Here is a 22,036-nt window from a genome sequence, read left to right as displayed (position 1 = left end):
ATGAATGAAGCTCGAGGAAAAACGCAAAGAAGGAATTGTTCGTCTCCACCGTACGCTTATAAAACATACACATAAACAGGAGCCAATGAGATAAAAAACTTCCCGCCGAGCGTGAAAACAAGGTACCTTGGAAATCATGTGGAAATATGACTCATGCCGACTGTGAACTACACAAAATAAAGCATCTGTTCTGTTTCTAATTTTGTGACAAGAAAAAGATCTCATTAATTAATACTAATACCATCCGTACCCGTACCATAGGGTTTTTATGTCACGCAATACTTTTATCCTCAGAGGCCAAGCGGACTCCGTTTGACATCTTGTGATCATGTGATGGAGGTCACTGAATCTCCATGAAAGAAAAAAAATATACGTTTTTGCTTGCTCATATAGCAGAGGTATTTTATACTATCTCTTTCCGTGAGATATAATTTCAAAATAAAATCAGGTCTTGCTACAGAAGACATTATGATATTAATTCTCTTTATTTTTCTTTTCATTCGAACTCTTTGTTTCCCCCACAAGGCAACACCTGCAGTCTGCTGCCATAGCAACGGTAATGAATATTGACGTTTTGTCCTAACTCGTCCGCCATCTTGGAAATTTGGGGCGTCCATCGCATCCATTTGTTTGCACGACACAACGATTTTTCCATCGTTAAGTGGGAGCCATCGTTGTGCTTTGGAGGGGACATCTCGAGCTTACAGAAGGTGAGTTTTGCACACTAAATTGCACGCTGTTTAACTTTGCAATTATGAATTTTACATAAATCTTTTTATGCTAATCCTGCGGTGTCAATCATCCACGCTCTTCTCACGCACCAAGAGATATTGACACGTTCAAGCTAGAACAGATAGTTGAGTGGCAGATTGGGAGCACGACCGCCAACCGAGCGTAACACTGTGAAATATAACAGCTATCATAAAGTGTTGTTGCTTTCAAAGGATATCCGAGGTCGAAAAGTGACAAGGAAGGGCCTCAAAGTTAACCGGTCAAGGACATTCCGAATTGCTTTTAGCGCGCGGACATCTTGGATTGCGTTTATTTGCCAACAGCCATTCCTGCACCGTGCCATGGAAGGAAACGTGATGAATTCGGTGCAAGTTCCAGGGATGATGTCGAGTCAGCAAGCAATGGAGCAAATGAAGTCTGCTGAGGAAGGACCGGACGGCCGAAAACAAGACATAGGTGACATTTTACAACAGATCATGAACATCACGGACCAGTCGTTGGACGAAGCGCAAGCGAGGTAAGCTGAAATAGAATACGTTGTAAATTTCGCGTCCATTTAGTGAAGCCGACCGACGTTTTGTAGTGACATGAACATGTTCAGTTACTCTTGTGTGCTGTCAACTGTCGAATTTTTGACTGCACGCCCTATTTCTATGATTATACTTTTTTATAATTATCACACATCTTGTTCGCCAGGAAGCACGCTCTAAACTGCCATCGGATGAAGCCCGCCCTTTTCAATGTCCTGTGTGAAATCAAGGAAAAAACAGGTATGAATTGGACAGCATTTTTTGCACGTGTTTTTTTTTTTTTGCGACAGTACTTGAATGCAACCGTCGCTTTCCGTCGTTACTTTCCATAAATTCCACATTTTTCGCCGGTGTCTGAACGATTCCAAATTAAAAAAAAATCGAAGGGTCGTTATGCATAGGTCAGACGATGGTCGGATGCTTTTTGCTTTTTTTTTGGGTTCATTTTTCGTGAAGCGTCTCTTTGTCAGACCAAATAATTCATTTTGTTGTGATAATCTTAACGAAGGTTGAATTAATCCAAATACTTTAACTTTTGTACCACGATCAACTATTGAACCTATTATTTGTCTTTAGAATTGATGACGCGTTAACCACTCGATATAACGTGTTTAATTTTCGACAAGAAGTCCTCTATCAACTTATTGTTTTGTTTTGATTGAACTGATAATTTTCTGCAACACTTTTGGTCAGGTTTTTGTCGTATTTCTCACTTCAGTGCCCTTATTTTAATAGTCGCCAGTCAATGTGGCAATTATGCCTAATGGTCTTGAAAGCTGTTATTTTGGTTTCAACATAATAGGGTGGATGCTGAATGTTTATTGTTTGTCTTCAGCGTTCCTTTGTCAAACAATAGACTCCCCAGCTACATTTACAACACATCTTTGTTTTAGCTTTCGAATTCTGTGATCAATACCGGGTGCAATCCTGCACCAGCAATATAATGTAGATGTCGCAAAGGAAGTGAAGATCAAAAATGTAAACTCATTTACTTACAATTTTGTCAAAGTGAGATAAATATTGTATGTAACAGACATCTTTTGCATTTTTAATTTAAATTCAATTTTATCAGTGGGAGAGTATAAACATTTGATATATTATTTTTCATTACTCAAGTAATTTCTTTGTACATCTGTGTTTTTTAAGTCAGGAATAACCTCACTGAATCTTTGGAAGCCCTTCATTTACATGTCACTGTATGTCCTTGCATTGCAGTCTCTTTCTGTTTAAAATATTAATTCACATTTTACTGGCATGTTGTGTTCTTGAATTACTCGTCTGGGCATTCTAATTCTTTCTTTATTCATTGGTGAAGTCTTGAACTTGCTATTAGGGACTTCAATTAAGCAAGGACAACGCCAATATTGAGTAAAACTTCGCTTTATAATGTAACTATTCGCTGTTGTATGCTCACATTGTTGTCAAAACCTGAAATTTGGTGATTTTTTCCTTTTTACCCAATAATATTCTTGCTTTGTGGCGTTGTTGTACACTGTAGCTGTAGCTGTTAGAGAACTTTAGATTCTAGATAACAATTACGAGAAGGAGATTTTCTCATGGAACAACAGTGAGCGCGTGCAAACCAGTGTCATTTTGGTGGGGAAAACATGATACTGTCATCGTTTTAGTATGAGGGTTTGCAAAAGTTTCGTCTTGTCCAAAAAAGTCAACAACACAGCAGCAGTTTTGGATTTTTCAATCAGCCAAAAGCTTCAGTTTCCAGTAATAAGAATAACTGAGCCACCTATACTGCTGACAAAGAGTAAGTCTTGTTCTTGTCCTCATTCTAGAATCTAAAGGTCCCTATTGTCACTGCTAGAATTCCCTGTTAGAATCTTAAGAGCAACATTTTTGCTCCCTTGATTAAGCTTGATGATTTGAAGTGTAAGATTTCTTCAAGAAAAAGATAATGTATCTTCTCAGTTTATTATCACCAGGCCTTCTGATAGGGTGCGATTAAAAAATGCAAATTATGCGATTTTTTCAGGGCAGATTGTGCGATTAGAAAGGCCAATTATGCGATAAATAATGTAAATTACACGATTTTTTTTCTCAGCAATTTTAAGCTTGTTTTATGAGGTTTCAGGTTAAGAAAAACACTTTTTCGCTGCCCTAAAGACATTTTGAACACAAAGGAACAGTAATTATGTATCTCAATCGAGATTAGTTGGGATAAATAAAAAAATGAGGTCTTCTGCACTACCGGTGCACCACGTTAAAAGTTGAAAGGACACAGCTAACATTCCAAATGAATGATTAAGGTGCTTGTCAACCACGAACTTCCGAAGATGGTCAATCACAATAGGGCCATACCCCCATTTATACGAGAGAAATAAGCCGCGGCTTTCTCTGGCCGCGGCTTACAGAAGACTCGAATGTTCACCCCGTATAAATAGTACAAAATCTACGTTCACATCTTTTTCAAGCCGCGGCTTATATTGACCTGCGAATATATATTCGTATAAATAGTTCCTTTTGCGTATTTTGTACCCCGTGGCCAGAGTAAGCCGCGGCTTACTTTCTCTCGTATAAAAGGCCCTAATATTGCACGACGAGAAAAACATCAGTCCATCGTCCACGTGGAGACTACCTGTGAGGTACTTTCTTGCTCGATCGCGATATATCGTGAGCTGTCAGATTGGGCGGAAGGTGGGAACTTCCTTCTTTGTCGAAGAAAAAGCGAGCGTTTTCACAACAAACTTATCCATGAGTAAGTTTTTATCAGTTTTCAACGAAAGAAACTACATTTTGCCGAAAAACTTACAACTTCGCTTATTTTTCACAAATCTCCTCTCTAAGAGAAGGCAACGGTGTCATTTCAGTGGTGTGTGTATAAGTGTGTATTTGTGTTGTACCAATAGAAGGAGACTCGTACCAGGTCCCCGACATGAAAAATAAAGCCTTGAACTTCGAATGTTTACGAAATCGAAGGTGACAAAGGTTTTTTTAGCCTTTTTCCAAGATAAATCATCTTAAAAATGGCGTATTTATGCAGGAATTTCTAAGAAACGTGTTGATTTATGTTTCGTTTTATGAATTTTGTGCATCCTTTTGTGAATTATGCGATTTTTCGTGAATTGTGCGATCGGATGCGATTTGAGGTCGATTGTGTGAAATCGCACCATCGCGTAACATCAGAAGGCCTGTATCACTCAGAAGAGCTTATGGGCAGTAAGAGTAAAGCAAATTGTCTTCAAGTGTTCATGTACGTGTATGCAGTATGGTTGCAGTGTAGGAGGGCTGGAGTGAAACCAGGATTAAGATACAGCATAATTCCCACCAATGATGTCCAAGTGTTAACTGTTGTCTCCTTTGTCTCCAGAAACAACATTTACTGTGGATTTCACAAATTTTACTTTTGACTGGCAGTTTGTGAAGGTCGTTGTAAATTCCCAAAGTTCACTTCAAACTTGGGAATTTCATTATGTAGCTGTCAGTGAAATGGCAAACTTTGAAATAAACTTGGGAATTTCGCACTGGGAATTTGAAGATTGTTGTGGTTACCCCACCTTAGTCCTCACCACTGAACACTCATCACAAAAATGCATTGTGTGTGCAAGCTGTTAAATACTGGATAAGACTATTTTCATTTTCAAATTTCTTGAAAGAATGTAAACCAAAATCTTGCGTTAAGCTACAGCTGATCAATGCATACAACGGGACATTTTCGGGCAAACAAACGTTATTCTCTTCCAGGAAGGGTTACGTTTTTACAAACGTTGGTCTTGTAGCACTATAAGTTTCAACAGACTTCACTGATTAGAGTGTAAGGTGAAGTGCTTGTTTCTACCCCATATGAACCACTGGTCTCAGTTTTTCTCTGTCCTTGTGTGGACCCATTTCCATTAGTAGGGCTAACGCTCAGGTGGTTCATATGGGGTAGAAACCTAGCACTTCACATGACACTCTAATCAGTTACTCTCTACCAGTTTGTGTTGGATTTCACTGCTGTAAATGCTGGGATTGGTAGTTTTACAGAACTCCATTTAGATATTTACATCATCAGCATGTGCCAACTAAGTATTATTTCCTCCTTTGTTGTCTTCAATATCCCCTCTGCGAACGAAAATATCAACAATTTTGGCAATGGTTTGTTTCAGAAGTCTCAGATCCTGTCCTATTCGAGATGGTCCTTTCCATTCTAACCAGCTTTGAAACATTTTCTGCTGAACAAAACTTGAAATTGCCTTTCCTTGCACATCACGGTGAAGGCACTCATTCCGAAACAACAGCCAAGAGCAATGGTGAAATTACTTCCCCACATTCTCACGAAGTTCGGCAAGAAATTCTCAATTTTTTTTTCAATGTTTGTCATTTGAATGACAGCTACATCTTCATAATGAAATTCCCAAGTTCAAAGCGAACTTTGGGTATTTACAACGAACTTTGCAAACCGCCAGTAAAAAGTTTTGTGAAATCCACTGTAAGAAGTCCAAGGAGCCCCATCATTTGAACAACAAGTTATTTTGGTTGCATGTGTTGCTTATGCTTGTGTCCATAGTGAAAACCTACCAGACCTTAAGCCTTAATTATTTTTAGAGGCAGCATCTCTTAACTATATTGCTACTTAAACAGTTACATGTAATGTCTGTGAGCACAAAGTATGTGTAGATTGCCATTAAATGAACTGTTTTGGTGCATGGCAAAACTATCTTCATATCAAATATAGGAATTGGTACCAGTATGAAAGAGGAAGGAGTTAAATAAAACTTCTGAAACATTCTGCCAGAACACTTTTTGTAGTTTTGGGTTTTGTCCATAATTACAATGACAGTGAAACAAGGGTAAAATTTGAAGAATATTAATGGCAATTGTCAGATCACTTTTGGCCAATGTAGGGTCTTCCAAAATGGATTTTGTGATGGTTGTTGGCATGTGTTGTAAAGGTCAATCATGTAACTATGAAATATATCTCCATGGAATTTGATTGTCTGGGTGAAAGTAGTCCTGAGAAGGACTGTTGGTAGTGACTGACGTTTCGACAACCTTAGTGGAATTCAGCTGCATGGGACAGCTATGGACTCACCTATTTCCATTGTTGTGGCTGAAATAGTTATGCAAAACATCAAGGAACAGGCCCTAGCAACGCACAAGCACACACTACCCTATCTGGCTACCTTATGTTGACGATATTATCTCGTCAGTACATACCATATGCATAAATACCAAATTGAAGAATTCCATGAACACCTCAACAAGCAAAATGCAGACATCTAGTCCACCAAAGAGATAAAATAACATGGTAAAATATCTTCTCTAGACTGCTTGGTCACGTGTAACAATGACAGCTTACCGAACACTGTTTACAGAGAAACAACACACGTGTATGGACTATTGGACCAAACAATCCCACGACACACAAAGCAACCACTATACGAACCTTAGGTAACAAAACCAAGTACTTAAACAATGTTTTTAGGAAGAACAACTATACCACAGATTTCATCAAACGCTTGACATACACCAGGCAAAATGACAACGGTCCTACTACCTCAACCATTACCACACAACAATACCGTATGTAAGAAGGACTTCTGAAACTACCACATGCATACAGTAGTCTACAACCTTAACAATACACACATTGCCCACAAACTGAAAACCATGTTACCACGCTTCCTAATGAATGTCAAAAACAAAGAGGACTCCAAGGACAGACAGGGTCCAGTATACAAGACCACATGCTGTGATTGCCAGGCCACGTAGCTTGGCGAAGCCAGCAGGAACTTAAACACACGTTACAGAACACAAAGGAGCGACTAAGAATGGTGATCTTAATAACAATGTTGCTAAACACCGTTCAAGAACTTTTCCCACTACCGACCACAACACAGACCAGAGCATCACTACATTTGTTTGAATTTGCAACAGTCACTTGACTCTAAAGATGACTTCCACTCATGTAGTCAAAACGTCAGTCACTACCAACAGTCCTTCTCAGGATTACTTTCACCCGGACGATCAAATTCCATAGAGGTATGTAACTCCTGGGTTCAACCCATTTTCTATTTTATGAAATATGGGCAAATGATAAATCATGCACAATTGGTGAATATTTTGCAGTTTTAAGTATTCGTGGATCACAGGAAGATGAGCCTCCAGACCCCCAGCTCATGAGGCTTGACAATATGCTTCTGGCAGAAGGTGTGGCTGGTCCTGAAAAGGGAGGGGGATCTGCCGCTGCTGCAGCAGCTGCAGCAGGGGTGCATGAGAACCAAGCAGAACATTCAGAATACAGAGCAAAGCTGAACCAAATCAGACAGATATACCACACAGAACTGGAAAAATATGAGCAGGTAAATGGTCCGTATTAAACAAATCAAGCCAAAGTAGAAAAAGGTTTGTGTCTTTTTAAATCCTGAATTTTGAATTGTGAATGTGTTTCTTAAAATGCCCCTGGCCTTATCACTTTTTATCGCATTTACTTGTGTATAAGTTGAACTCGTGTATAAGGCAACCCCAGGGATGCCAACCTCTGGAGATCTAAAATCTGGAGATATTTTCCATATGGTCTCCCCAACCCCCAACCCCCCCCCCCTACTCCCACGATTAACTCACCCATTCCCCCTTTCCCCCCCCCCAAAAAAAATGCACTCACCTACCCCTTCCCCCCAGCAGTCCTTCAGAATACAAGAATAATCTATTTTGAACAGGAAATTTGCGGGAAAACAGAGCACTTATGTCGATAATTTTTATTGGTTAAATGGACAGATCTGATCAATCAATAGTTTATATGGCTGCGATAACAAACAAAGCTTTGTTTTGTTTAGAGATGAAGAAATGCATCAACAAACAATGAAACGAGTTTGAAAAAATCAAATTTTTTTAACTTGGGGATACAATTTGGGCCTCCAATGAAGCAAAGTCTTCAGAGTTGTTTTTGTCCGGGGAGATTTGGTGACCCGTACGGGAGACCAGGAGATTCGTTCCGTATCCGGGAGACTCCCGGATAATGCAATTTTCAAGACCTAAAAACTTATTTTCCTTCATTTCTGGCTAAAAAGCTGAAATTCCGATTAACAGAATTGTTCCCAAAAATTAATGTCATATTTGTGAGAATTCTTTTGCAGTTGCAGTGGACGAAAAAGAAACTACTGTACTGTAAATGAAGTTCATTAGCTCTAAACTTGTAACATGACACAAGTACAGTTTACATGAGAAGTTTTTTCACTTTTTTTTATGTGAAAATTAAATCTTACTATTTTAAAGTAACCTTCCTGTGGTCATGGACATAGAAAGGAGATTTGGTAGATGGAAAGAACACCAAAGAGTTTCGAAAAATAGCACGATAAATAACCGCCATCTTGGAAAACGTTTGCCAGGTTACTAAGCTGCTGAGATAGTTTGCTACAAAGCTACAGATACAATTGTAGTGTAAGAGGCATGTCCAGGGCTTTGTATTTAACCCACTTACATTTTATTTCTCCAGATTTTCCTTTGGACAAAATGAAATGCCCAGCTGGGCTCATAAAACACAAAATGGCGGGGTTGCAGGTCACGGGTTGCAGATCATTGTTTCACCAATACAGAAAGTATCCTAAACATTCTTAAAAGCTAACCTAAGGCCTAATTAGGCCTAAACAAAAGTTTTTAGGGCTAAGGTTAGCTTTTATGTATGTTTAGGATACTTTCTGTAGTGGTGAAACAATGACCTACAACCCGTGACCTGCAAGCTGCGACCTGCAGATTAGACCCGCCGACACAAAATTTAATACAATCAGAACTTGTTTTGTAAAATCAGTTTGTTCCAATGAAAAGCACTGTCACTAAAAATTAAATTGACATTGCATTCACAAACAACTGGGCAATTGGTGGGAGGTGTTCTACACTATAACCTGTTTCAATTTGTGGCCATGGTGTGGTTTCTCACTCACTTTGATTACTCACAGATGTAAATGACATTCTACCAACATGTACCTTTCTTCTGTGCAATACGTATACTTTGTACCTTGCACTTGGGAGAGACATTACAGTGGAAAAAGGTTGGCCATAACAAACTCGGAAAGAGGTATGTCTTTCTGATAAGAAAGTTTTGTTTGTGCTCTATATTAGGCATGCAATGAATTTACCACTCATGTTATGAACCTGTTGAGGGAGCAATCAAGAACAAGGCCCATTTCCCCCAAGGAAATAGAGCGAATGGTGAATATCATCCACCGCAAGTTCAGTGCAATTCAGATGCAGCTCAAACAGAGCACATGTGAGGCTGTGATGATCTTGAGGTCAAGGTTCTTGGATGCAAGGTAAAATGACAGACTGTAAGCTATTTTGAGTATAATTATTTATCATTTTTAAAAATCATTTTTACCAACAAACTTAACTGCATCAATCCAGGCCTCTGAGGCTGGCATCCTGTATAAGAATAGACTTTGTATTCTTTCTTAACCATTTTAAAAGCACTCAATTCTTGTTCAAAAGTATTGTGAACATTGTTCCTTGGTCTTCCACTGTAAGATGTTGAGGATTATGTGGATGAAGATGTCAAGGAGCACACTGAAAAGCCAAAATACAGGGTGTTTTTGCTGGGCTTTCCCGTTGCCAAGATTATGTCACAAAATAATGACCGCATCTGGTTCAGCAATTATCGGTTTTTCATTTGGTACCATATTAACATTGCTGTTACGTGATACAAGTACAGTGTGTAGTGCCAATCTTTCTGAAGAGAGTGTCTCTTCAAAGTGTTCAAATTGATTAGAGCCACCTTAAATCTATTTTTTACAAATAATCAAATACACAATTACAGTGTACATGACGCTGGAGCTTCATCTCTTCTTGGGCCCCATATGTGCAGGACAGACATTAAGCAGTTCACTATACTCTATGAAGGACCAAAAATCTGGAATTTTGTTTTCTATGCTCACCTTTTGCTCTAATCGATTTCTTATTTATGTATGACCAAGGAGACCTCTTAGTATAAGCCTTGTGCTTTTTTGGAGATCTCCTCGTGTATTAAAGTTTACGTAATTTCGTATCGTAGCAGATAAAACATTGATTGATTGAATGAGGCTCTGTGTGCTTATTTCAAAAGAGACATTCATCTCTGAGGTTTGTTTTTAGTGAAAGTTTATTGACTGTGTTCTTTTAATTGTCCTACCAGGAGAAAGAGGCGAAACTTTAGTAAGCAGGCAACAGAAATCTTGAATGAGTATTTTTACTCACATCTCAGCAATCCTTATCCTAGCGAGGAGGCTAAGGAGGATTTAGCAAGGAAATGTGGAATAAGTGTTGCACAGGTATACCACAGTACTATGTTACAGCTTCTAGCTTTTGGTGATACACAAGTACATGTACATGTACAATGATTTGCTGGTACTGTAACCTGTTTTCATTCAAAGCTGAAGGAAAGCACCCCCCCCCCCCCCCATTTCTTGCATATAGTTAACTTTTAATCCCACATCTGAAAAAATCTTCATTTTAAGTTTTCCTGTGTCATGAGGTGTGAGTCTTTGCTCTAGATCTGTGGTACAAGAATGAGCATCTTGTAGCCAGAGTAAATAAAAAAAATAAATCAAGGGTTGAAAATGAGCTCTTTACAAGCGATAATCATAAAACGTTAAAGAGCAGTTTTCAATTGAGTGTCGAAAGTAATTAGTTTATTTCTTTGGTTTTGCATCCACTTCACTCAGTGATTGGTTCAAAGTTCTCAGGCCACTTTTTCAACCAATCAGAAGTGAAACCAAAACCAATCGTGGCTCGGGCGTGCATGTTTCCCACGCTTTGTGTCTGCTTCGTGTAATTACTTCAAATTTTGATTGGTTTACTGGATTGTCTCCGTCCTTTTTGATTGGCCAAAGTAATTACTTTGGTTTTGGATTTACGACGCTCATCTGAAGACTGCTCTAAGTAGATAATAAGCATAAGACCAAAAGCATCAAAAGTATGTTTCTTCTACAACAGTATATCTTTATTAATTTCCAGTGACTATTGTAATCAATTTTAGCATCCTTGAAAAAATTGTTCTCAAAAGCCTCGAAGGACAAGCTTATGAAATGCTTTATTAAGGTATTGCACTTAAGATCGCCATTGTAAAATACAGTCGTTGGATGCCAAAATTGGGCATGTTTGGACCTAAGATTAGCATTGGTAAGGGTATTGGGTTGTTTCCTTTCATATTTAATAATTCCCCTTGGTCTACTGTACATTTTGCAATGACTGCTTTGTAAGTAAAATTATCATTGCTCACATGTATACATATTGTTCTCTTTTCAAATTTTGCACTACACTGGATGTGTAACTTTATTCTTGCCATTTGCAACTTAAAAAACTGTATCATTTCTGTGTACTAACACTAACATTGATAACAACCTGTTGTGAAGAAGACGTTAAAGTTGCTCATGGTACATTTCTGTTGTCAGCATTTACTTGTATTAGAGTGTTAGAATCTGTTTTCTTAAATAATGTTTACAAATAAAATCATAATGTATCTGGTTCTTTCTTGTTTCCTAGATATCAAATTGGTTCGGTAACAAGAGAATCCGGTACAAGAAAAATATTGGAAAAGCCCAAGAAGAAGCTAACATGTATGCTGCCAAAGCTGCAGCAAGTGGGGGGCCTCCAGGGCAAGTCCAGGGTCAGCAAGGAGTGACTTCCACTGGTCAAGGTATTGCTATAGGTGGAACCTGAAAGACACTACATTTGGCTTTCACCACCAAGTGTCACCAAATGTGGTTTTTATCATGCTTCTACACATCTTAAATCTCCTGCATTTTCCCAGAGTTTTCAGGACACTGGCTGGCAATCATGTACTTTTTTCTATAGTTTCATCTGTGAACATTATAAATCATGCAGCCAAGAAATCCATGAAGTAATATAAAAGAATTTTTACAATGGGTGGAATTTCAGACTCCTTTACCGTATCGAAAGTGACCAAAACTATCGGAATTTAAATGTAGGTCTTTGGATGCAATCCTGCTGCTGCCCTTCTTTTAACCTAATGACGGCCCGGGTGCCCCAGAATGCCCCCAGTTGATGAGTAAAATTGTCCCACTCCAGGAGTCAATTGGTTAAGGATTTGTGAAAAAATTCTGCCCAAAAAAATTATCGTGTTCGAATTCATTTCAGGAGCAGCCGTAATCATTAATGTATCAAAACAGTCCATATACATGTGGTAGGCAGGTGTCACATTAAGAAATTGTATCAGGCAATTTTACTCTGCCCTTCCAAGCCGAAAAAGAAATGCTTGATGTCCGGTTAGTTGTATATCATTAAAGCCCAGATAAAGGCTCCCCCTTGTCCTTCTGTTGGAGATATGCTGATGAGGTGCAGGTTTAAGCTTCCTTTTGATCACATCATCCCCAGATAAGGCGTTGATGCACACATGCAGTTTATTACATGTAATTAGTGATTCATATTTTTTAGTCAACAGTGCAAAATTCCATTTTGACAAAATGTATTCAACATCAACGACTGTCAAATGTTTAGGTTCCCTTAATCTGTTATTATTAGTACAGTTACATACTGTAAGTTTGACTCACACAACCAAGCCAGTTTCACTCAAGATTTGCTTGTTTATTCCAGGGCAGTACCCTGCTGTTGCTGTCGCAGGCAGTCCCACTGGTGTGGCTCCATCACCTCAGCATCAGATGCCAATCACAAGTCAGCCACAGCCTGAAATGTACATGTCAGGGGTGCAAATGAATGGAAGTGGAATGGGTGGTAGTGACTACCAGACAGGCTCTAATGTTGGTGCTAATGTTCAGTCACAGGTCAGACACACTGATGTTTCTTAGCATCATTATGTTTTTTGGCTTGATTTGGTTAACGAATCACTAAGCTGAAAAGAAAACAGACAACATGAATGCATGCTTTGAAAATAGTGTATAATGCACATGATTCCTTTTAATAGTTTCATTCTTCAAACTACAAACAATTAACACTGTTACATTACATTTTACAACCAACAAATGGCTAGTAAAGAGAAGCTCCAATGCTGCAAAAGGTGCTGTATTAAACCAAATAGAAAATAAGCTGAAAGGGCAGGTACGTAATTGAGACTACTCCCAGCAGGTGAAGGACATTTGTTATGGAAGTCATCACATGGCAGAAGCTGCCATCTTATCCCATTTCTGAAAAAGTGTGATGACAATAAAACAAATTCACTTTTCTTTTGTTCTTCAGATTTTGAAAGCTTGTTTTCTTAACACCCTTGTGGCCTTTTTTTGGTTTAATTTGATTCAAAGGGTTTTAGTTTGAGGTTTTTGATCCACCATTACTTGTGTTAAACACTGAACATTAAGCACCAAAGAGGTGGACGAGGGGAGAATGGCTGCCTTGTACAAGACACGAGTTTAGTAGTCTTGTAAGGCTGCATGCTAAATCATTACATTCTTTGGTAACTGAGTGTTCGAAGGTACCTTTGAATCCTCAACTTACAGTGTAGCTCACTCAAGACTTTAAAAAATGTAATGGCGGACTGTTAAATAAAAAGGGTGGGGGTCCTTTGGCAAGTTTGCTTTTCCACTCAAGTTTGCTTTTCCACTCAATTAGAGCTTACGTTTAGCTAACATTTAATGGCCCTTCCTCTTTTTTAATTCATCAAATGTAATTAAATCCTGTTTAATGTTTAGGGAAATAAAGGTTTGTTTGTTGTTTGTTTGGCTGCTTCCTCTGTCATCATATGCTTCTTCCCTAAAAGTATCAGACAGGCTCAAGGTTCAGTTTTTTTCCTATTTTGTGCCTTGCTTAATTTCATTGATCTACATTGTGCCCGTTCCAGGTACCTGGCCTGCGACATGTTATTTCTCAGGCAGCTACAGGTTATATGGATCCTGGAGCAGGACAGATGCAGCCTCATAGTCAAGGGCAAGTCTATCATGAACAGCATCATCTTCACCATCAAGTAAGATATGCTTTGTTCTGTGTGGATAAATTTCAAAATAGAATTATTAAATGGTTTAGAGAGAAAAACTAAATTGAATCTTATAAAAAGAAGATGAGATTTTTTAATTTTCAAGACATGTTTCATTGCTACAAGCATCATCGTTTGTTACAAAGTTTTTGGAAAACCATTAAAACTATATAACAACTAAGTGAAACAAGTGTAATTAACTAAGATGAAATTACAGAAAATACTTTTATAAATTACCTTCTTTTGATCATTTTTCGACTATGTAGCTCAAAACAAAATGCATTGCCTTGTTAATCGTTATTGTAATGTTCTTTACATCAAATTAGTGTTTACTACGTTTAAATTGAGAAATCTTTTCTCAGTGAAGGACTCTGTACCCTAGAGAACTTTGTTCATTTGTGGTTTACAAATTTACTGGTGCATGCTGTGATGCTTGCTATATTGCCGAAACTTGTTGTAATTTTTCTACATGCGTCCATGAACATCTCTCTTCTTGCAAGGCCTCGCACATGTATCTTTGAACACTTACAAAGCTCTGAACTTTGTCATGAATCTTATTCTGCGGATTGTTTCGAAATCCTTGATTCCTCCTCCACGAAATGTCAACGTAAATTTACGGAGGCCGTGCACATTAACTTGGAAAAGCCCAATTTAAATCGACAAGTCCATCACGTCAATATGACACCTAAGCTGCGGTTCTACAAGCAACAAAAACGTTCAACTTGTCCCGCAACATTGCTGCCAAACTAGTCGAAAAGCAATGTTGCGCGTTTTACTGTAACTTGGCGCGCTTTTACATTGGTGTGAAAGTTTAAGTAATCGTCAGAGAGTGGTGCTAGATGGTGTGTCCTCCTCCTGGCCTTAGTGGTGGGAATCGGTTGAGATTTCACATTCGATCATCAGAAATAATCAGATTGCCCCAACCGATCGATCATCGATTATAATCGGAAAAATCTACCAATAAGCATTCCACATATTTTTCATCTAAATAGAAGTCAAAGTGGGCCCTTCCTTCACTTCATGAAAACCAAAATATTCCCATACTTTTGACCTGGCGTTTCCAGGATAGCGAAAGATCTCCAACTCGTCCATTTTAGCCGCCATGTTGGACTCGTCAGCAACATGTAAGCGAGGCATGTCTGAGAGAGAACACTGGGAATTGGAGAGATTGGGGAGAGCGAAACAAACATTTCAAGTCAAAACGAGCAATTGTTCATCTTGGATCAGAGGTGACATTATCTTCCTCCGGTGATTTGTAAATACATTTGAGATCTATTTCAAAACTTATTTTGGATAGTAGTGATACTACAAACGCGAAACAGTGAGCTTGTAATTTATGTTTTGGTTCAGTTGTTTACGAAATACAAAGCGGCTTAGCATGCCACATCTTTCAAATAAGCGTGAGGTATTTGAAGTGACAACAACACAGCGAACAGGGTACCGCCAGGTAAACACAGTCAATCTTAGATTAAATCTGCCGTTGTGACTTAGAAGTTAGGAGTCCATGAAAAAAGACAACTCACACAAGATATTAAGCGAACATTTTTATTGATTTTAATACTTTTATTTGTCCCCAATAAATTTTTAATTTTTCGGCGACAATCGATTATGAAAAAAGCAAAATCGATTGTCGCGTCTCTTGAACTTTTCGATCAACTTTCGATTATAATCGATCATCGGCCCACCACTACCTGGCCTGATGTCTAGGAAATTTCTTAGGGATTTTTGAGTTTTAGCACTTGGTTCCTTGATGTTTTTCTTAAATTATAATACATTTTTAAAATTTATATTGTACCGTAATTTTATGTATCCATGTGTGGTTATATAGTTCCTTGGTATCTGTATTTGTATGGGGTTAAGGACTCCCTTACAGATTATCCCTTGGCTTTTTGTATTTTGTTGTATGCCATAGATTGTAATAAATAAAATCTCACGCACAACCTGTTTCGCAACAAAAAAATGTGTTGCAAGTTGCTTCAGGATGTTGCGGAAAGTAGAGTCATTGCTCGTATTACCACAGCTTAGCGCTTTAGAGATCTCAATTACACATGCTTCACCTTGTTCTAAAAATTTCTTACATTCCCTATTGTTTCAAACACTTTGTAACTCACTCAAATATGTTACCAATTTTCTGTCACTTCATCTTCGCTTAGGTGTTATATAGTTCTAACGGTTTTCAAAACACTTTGTAACTGACGGTGATGTTTGTAACATCGAAACATGCCTTATCAATTAAAAAATGTCTTTTTAAAAACTTCGAAAAAGAATTCTGGTTAGTAACATTATTTCAATCCGCTTTGATTCTTATTTTCGTTTGTATTCAAACCCTAATAATATTTTGAGAGATCCTGAATAATGATTTTGGCTAGGAGAAAAATGACAAATTATTGAGAATCAAACTCTGTTGAAAAATCATTTTAACCTGATTTCGATTTGGACTTCTGTGGACATGGAGCCCAGCTCTTGGTCTGTTCGGCCAGTATCTACATTTGTACAAACCCAGGGTGGCCAACTTGCCCCTTACAAGACCCTTACAACAGACTAATTCCCAACCCAATGGTCAGCTGGTATGAATTACCTAATGGAGCTCTTTACTGCTGAAGGTTAATGTGGAAAAAAGCTTCTTCACTTTTAAAACTGCATGGCATCCAACGGATAGCTTGATAACAATGTAATGCTACAACATGGCACCATTGTGACTGAGTACCAACTCATCTCGGGACCATAATACGGTCAATTAAATGCAAACTTTACTTTTAGCTTTCATTATTGCACCTAGATGAACTAATTCTCTCATTTTATTTTAGGCTGGAGGGTTTAATGAATTGTTTGATTCCATAAATGTATGGGCAAGAAAAACCAACGCAGCAGCTAAGGTACTTAGTGACGTTCTGTCGGACACTTACACTCTGAAGTGAAACCAAGTTTCTAATAAGAATAATAATTATTTGTAACGTTTTATATGTTAAGCAGGGTGGAGAGCAGCAAAGAAAGCGAGGGCAAAATGGGAAATCAGGTAATTTGAAATTGTCTGTTCTTTAGTTGTTGTTTTTTTTTTTGTGTGTGACAGTGTTTTATCTTTTTCGTGTAAAAGTTTTTATTGTTGCGCAAAGAGGCAGAAAGCCAGATACCTGTAGTGCTAATGAACTAATTGCCGGACAGAGTATGATTTTCGTTCTAGCAATTAAAAGTAGTACCAAGTTCTCAATGTTGAATGGCAACATTGAATTTAGAGGCAGCTACTGGTATATAATAAGTATAATAAAAGAAGCAAAATACAGTTTTCTCAGGAGTCGTAAGTGTAGTGTTTCATGCTTCTTATGAATTGGGCCAAAGGGAGCATTTTCTGGACATGTTTTTCGCGCTTGGTGGTAGGTACGCTAGAGTGTAAAGCCTTGTCATTTTTCTTAGTAGTGAAAATACAAAAAGGACAGTTCCTAGATATTGGTTCTGGAAGCGGGCAGACGAGAAAGAAAACTTTACTGCATGGTGTGTTCATTTTATTGCAAAATATTCATAATTTATTCCTTGTGAAGCAAGTTCGTTGGTTTTTCATACAAAACCTGTACACTTCTCATTTTATCCTAAACGTGGATTGCCAGTGGACTGCTAAGTTAGGTTACAGTGACATTTCTTGTTTACAAACATTGACATCACATTTCTTTTGATATTGAAATTTGCCAAGCTCGGTACAAAAGAAGTTATTGCTTTCGGTTGGCATATTAATAACAATATTGCATTGACAGAAATTTAGTTGCAAAATTGTGACCATTATTTTATTTCCGGCAAACCGGCTAAACAAAGTGAATAAACGCATCCACTTATTGCAGAATATGTTCATTGTTAGGAAGCCGAAGTAACACACCATCCGACTCAGTACCAGGCTCGCAGGAGGAAAAAGATGATCAAGGGAGCAATGAGTTTTCCAGTCTGCAGGGTTTGAGTGACATGGCTAATGCAGATTTTGACTCAAGAGGGAATCCTGACCGGTCCCGAGACGAGCCACCATCCAAACGGACAAAGATGTGATAAGTGAGGAGGCTGACAAACAGACAGGGAAAGGCCAAGGAGCCAGTGACGGACATGCCAGGCTGTATTTTTGTGTTACAAAGAGTGTGCGATAGTTCCTCAGTGAACAGCAAAACGCTGACTACAAAGGTTATAGCTAAGACGTGCGTTAGAGGGACTACAGAATGGTGTAATTTAGTCCTTTTAAAACGATTGTAATAGACCTTATTCACAATGGCCGCCATGTTGGATTTGCTATTATCATGCAAATTAGCTACACACCTCTGAGGGGCCAAACAACACAAGTTCCAGAGGTTATAACGAACATCTTAGCCACACAGATAATTTGTTTCACGTTCACTGAATGTTTATCACCTAAGTAATACAATAGAACGATTACACAAGTTACTTCGACGTTTTTAGTGAAAAATGAGCCGCTAACGAAGTGGAAAGTCAAACTGTCAAAGGCAATCCAAAGATACAAAATTATTATAAAAGGTGCTTAATTCTAAATACTAAAATGGACTTTTAGCAATGTTATTTCAATATTTCGACGAGCCGATTTTCCGCAATTTGCCTTTTTTCCAATGTTTGCCCCCCAGCATAACACATGGCTAATTTGCATGACAATTTGAAAACCAACATGGCGGCTATCGTGAATAAGGCCTATTGGAAACGCCGAAACACGAGGTAGGGCTTGTTTAGCCGTGACATCTTTTCACATTTTTAGAGGGTTGACTCCAAAGTGATATCCAGTGCCCCGTGTTTGTAATGCTTAACTCCAACCATGACATCCCTTGTTTAAAAGAAATGTGAATGTTGCAGGTTGATTATTGTTACCGTCGCCTCATTGCGATTGATTGATTGATAGGTAATCACACTTCTCTTGCAAAGAACAATGCCAGATTTTTTTCAACAACATTACGAACCATTGAAACCCTCAGTTAGTAACTCTAAGGAACTGAAGGATAACTAAAAACTATTTTAGTTTGGATATCCTGGTGAATGCGTGAATGACTTCAGTAATGCGTTGTAGCCAGTTTCAGTTCACCACCATTTTTAGTTTACTGAAAAAAACCGAAAGTGTGGCGTTTTTTCTTTCACGAGAAGTTCCGGTAAAAATAAGGATTACTTTTTTACCTCTTAAGTACATGACAGAAAAATGAAGAAGTTTTTCACGCTGGTGCCATAAATATCACCATGGCAATTTGACTTGCGAAAGGCGCTTTTCGTTTTCTCACTTGCGCAGATTTCTGTGCGGCATGGAATGATTGACAGTTGGACATATAAGTAGCATGCCACTTTTTTCTTCAGCTGTGGCACGTTGCATAATGCCATCTTAAACTGTCGAGCAAAGCAAATGCGAAAAGCCATCTTCATTAAAGCCCGTCGCATTGAAGCTAACTGATAATGACAGAAGTCATTCCAGACTTTTTCACGTGTAATTATAATAAATATTGGAACTTTATATTTTCTGTTATATTTTGAAGCTTAATGTTGACCACTAAGAAAATAATTATTGTCAGCATTCTATTTGTTAAGATTTATCAGCGATAATAATTCTTACACTAACAATACAAGGTGGGATTTTCGTGACAACTTAATATTGGACAGAAATGTAAATCATTGCTACCCAAAAACGTCAGTTGCTTTGGATCCCTTGCTTTCGTTGAATAGGAACTCACTGACGAGACTTGTGAACAACGATCAGTCTTAAATATTTGGTACTTCACGGGGTAAAGTTAGTAGTGTTCCCCCTTTCCCGTTCGAGTCGCTGTTTCACATCGCTTGTGATTAAAGACTCTTAGCTTTTCTCCCTCCCTGGGGATTTATTATGGCTTCCTCGGGGGGAGGGGGGTGCTCCGATATATGGGCTATAAAGGTATGTGCCTCTGTAAAGCGTACGGTTTTCAAGTAGTTTACTCTAGGATATGGTATATAATTCAGAGTGTTTGGGTCTAGAATATGGTATCATTTTTCACGAAACTGACCCGTTGGTTGAAGATTTTGTCAAGACTAAGGAAGCCAGGAAAAGACTAAACAAACTGAACAAGTATTAATAAATCCTTTTTAGAGAGAGGAACGATTGTGGTATAAGGTTTTGTTTTGGCTAGACTGCGAGTGACCTCAGTACAGTTACTCTAGGATAGTGGGGATTTGGGGAGTTAACTCTAGTATAGGGTAGCAAAATTCGGCTGAACTATTGTAGCTCTGGTATATGCGGAGAATTCCAGGGTCCCAGCGGCACATCCCATCCCAGAAATTCTTAAAGTACCGCCCCCGGGGGCTTCCTTTGTGTTATAGTTAAGCAGGAGCCCGTTAAGGGAAGGGAAGGGAAGAAAAGAAGTCGTCGGGGGTAAGTCCATTTATCAAAGGTAAAAAAATTGAAACGGCAGTGGGTGTTCCTTTGAAGTCTTGAAACGACAGCCCTCAGTGAAGATAATTCGTCTCTCTAAATTCTGTGAACCACAGTATCAGACATTATGTATAAGTGATAAGTATTCGGATTTCCTTACGTAAAATTATGACGTAATTAGTAAGAATTACGACAAATAGTTATTGTGACAAGTATGAAGATATATCTTATTGAATCAAGGCTGTGAAGTTTTGTTTGCCCTTTGCACAAAAAAAAAAGACTTGCAATTTGCTCCAGATGATCTCGTTTCTGAATAGAGTAAAGATCATTAAACGATTACCGCAGGCTTCATAAAGTTAAGTGTATTTGACTATTTTGTCTCCGTTGTTCGACATGTCAATCCGATTTAGAGATTAGGGTTAGGGTTACTCTCACTGGCCTGTTTTGGCGATGCGTGGCAAGCATTCAACCACACTTGCCAGTCTTCCGTTAAAACATTTTGCTTGACCTCAACACGGGTCAGTTCCTTTGTGGGCCAAGCGGCAACTGAAGCGGTTCTTTTGCCCCCACAAGGGACTGGAGCGACCCACCATTCACATTCTTTTTGCGGGTGGTGCACTGTAAGCCGGTGCAATACTCATATTGTCATCGGGGCTATCTGATTGAGTGAGTGTAAGATTTTGGGGACTTAAAGATCTACGATACCGACGTCGACGAAGTGGTCACTTTAAAATAGAACTTTGCTCTAGTATAAGTCTCTTGCGATTATTCCATCTCGTTCACGTCGCCGGTACAATTTGGGCCGAGTATCCGGAAAAGAAATTGGTACGAGCGGTTTCTGAGTAAAATTAGAGAATGAAAGATTCACATTTGTACGCTTTCGTTGTCCCCAAAACCTTGAATGTGGTGATTTCGCGTCGTTATTGTGCAGAGTATCGCACGAATATGTGTAGCACGTTTCTTTTTTCTCCTTTAACCAATGATATGGTTGTTTCGTGTTTTTCTAAAATTTTTGAAAGAGTTTTGCATGAACAAATGTACGATTTTGCAAAGTTAATACTAAGTGATAGTCTATCTGGCTTTTTGAAAGGTCACTCATGTGCAACTGCTCTCCTTAAAATGACTGATGATTTCAGAGCTTCTCTGAATAATATGGATCATTGTATTGCCATTGCAGTGGACTTATCAAAGGCCTTTGACTCTATATCTCACAGCCTACTTATTTCCAAGTTGAAAGCTTATGGCTTTACCGAAAGCGCAGTGAATCTTATTCGCTCTTATCTGTGTGATAGATTACAAAGAGTTAAGATCGGGAACACCTACTCAGACTGGAAAACAACCCATCATGGTGTTCCACAAGGATCAATATTGGGACCTCTTTTGTTCAATCTATTCATTAATGATCTCACTTATTCTGTCAACGATGCCAAACTAAGGCTCTATGCTGATGATACGACACTGTATCTATCACACCCTAATCAAGATGTGTTAGAGTCAAGATCTCAGCATTTACAAGGCCTTTATTTTACCACACCTAGAGTACTGTGCTCCAGTCTTAGTTGG

At 38.5% G+C, this 22,036-nt stretch overlaps 1 protein-coding gene across 5 annotated transcripts; it reads left to right on the top strand.

Moving 5' to 3' along the window:
* Positions 1-582: 582 nt before the first annotated feature.
* On the top strand, positions 583-20,200 carry LOC137984550 (pre-B-cell leukemia transcription factor 1-like). 5 transcript variants are annotated; one of them, XM_068831715.1, is made up of 13 exons: positions 583-710; positions 945-1,249; positions 1,429-1,502; positions 7,326-7,558; positions 9,315-9,505; positions 10,360-10,495; positions 11,709-11,862; positions 12,780-12,967; positions 13,978-14,100; positions 16,917-16,985; positions 17,080-17,125; positions 17,521-17,598; positions 17,957-20,200. In XM_068831715.1, the coding sequence occupies exons 2-13, from the start codon at positions 1,074-1,076 to the stop codon at positions 18,136-18,138; spliced, it is 1,650 nt and encodes a 549-aa protein (XP_068687816.1). In that variant the 5' UTR covers positions 583-710; positions 945-1,073; the 3' UTR covers positions 18,139-20,200. The 5 variants fall into 5 exon arrangements, with proteins under 5 accessions (XP_068687816.1, XP_068687824.1, XP_068687821.1 ...); XM_068831723.1 differs by lacking the exon at positions 583-710 and having other exon boundaries at positions 826-1,249; positions 14,008-14,100; XM_068831720.1 differs by lacking the exon at positions 583-710 and having other exon boundaries at positions 828-1,249; positions 17,083-17,125.
* Positions 20,201-22,036: the final 1,836 nt, after the last annotated feature.

This window comes from Montipora foliosa, chromosome 2, assembly GCF_036669935.1.
Source record: "Montipora foliosa isolate CH-2021 chromosome 2, ASM3666993v2, whole genome shotgun sequence".
NCBI classification, from domain to species: domain Eukaryota; kingdom Metazoa; phylum Cnidaria; class Anthozoa; order Scleractinia; family Acroporidae; genus Montipora; species Montipora foliosa.
The sequence above is the reverse complement of the archived record's forward strand: the minus strand, read 5'-3'. Positions and strand labels throughout refer to the sequence as shown.

Excerpts from the sequence above, each read along its gene's own strand:
- LOC137984550 (XM_068831715.1), top strand. The coding sequence starts at position 1,074 with ATGGAAGGAAACGTGATGAATTCGGTGCAAGTTCCAGGGATGATGTCG. Across the intron at positions 11,863-12,779 it reads AGTGACTTCCACTGGTCAAG|GGCAGTACCCTGCTGTTGCT; the intron begins GTATTGCTATAG and ends TGTTTATTCCAG. Across the intron at positions 14,101-16,916 it reads AGCATCATCTTCACCATCAA|GCTGGAGGGTTTAATGAATT; the intron begins GTAAGATATGCT and ends ATTTTATTTTAG.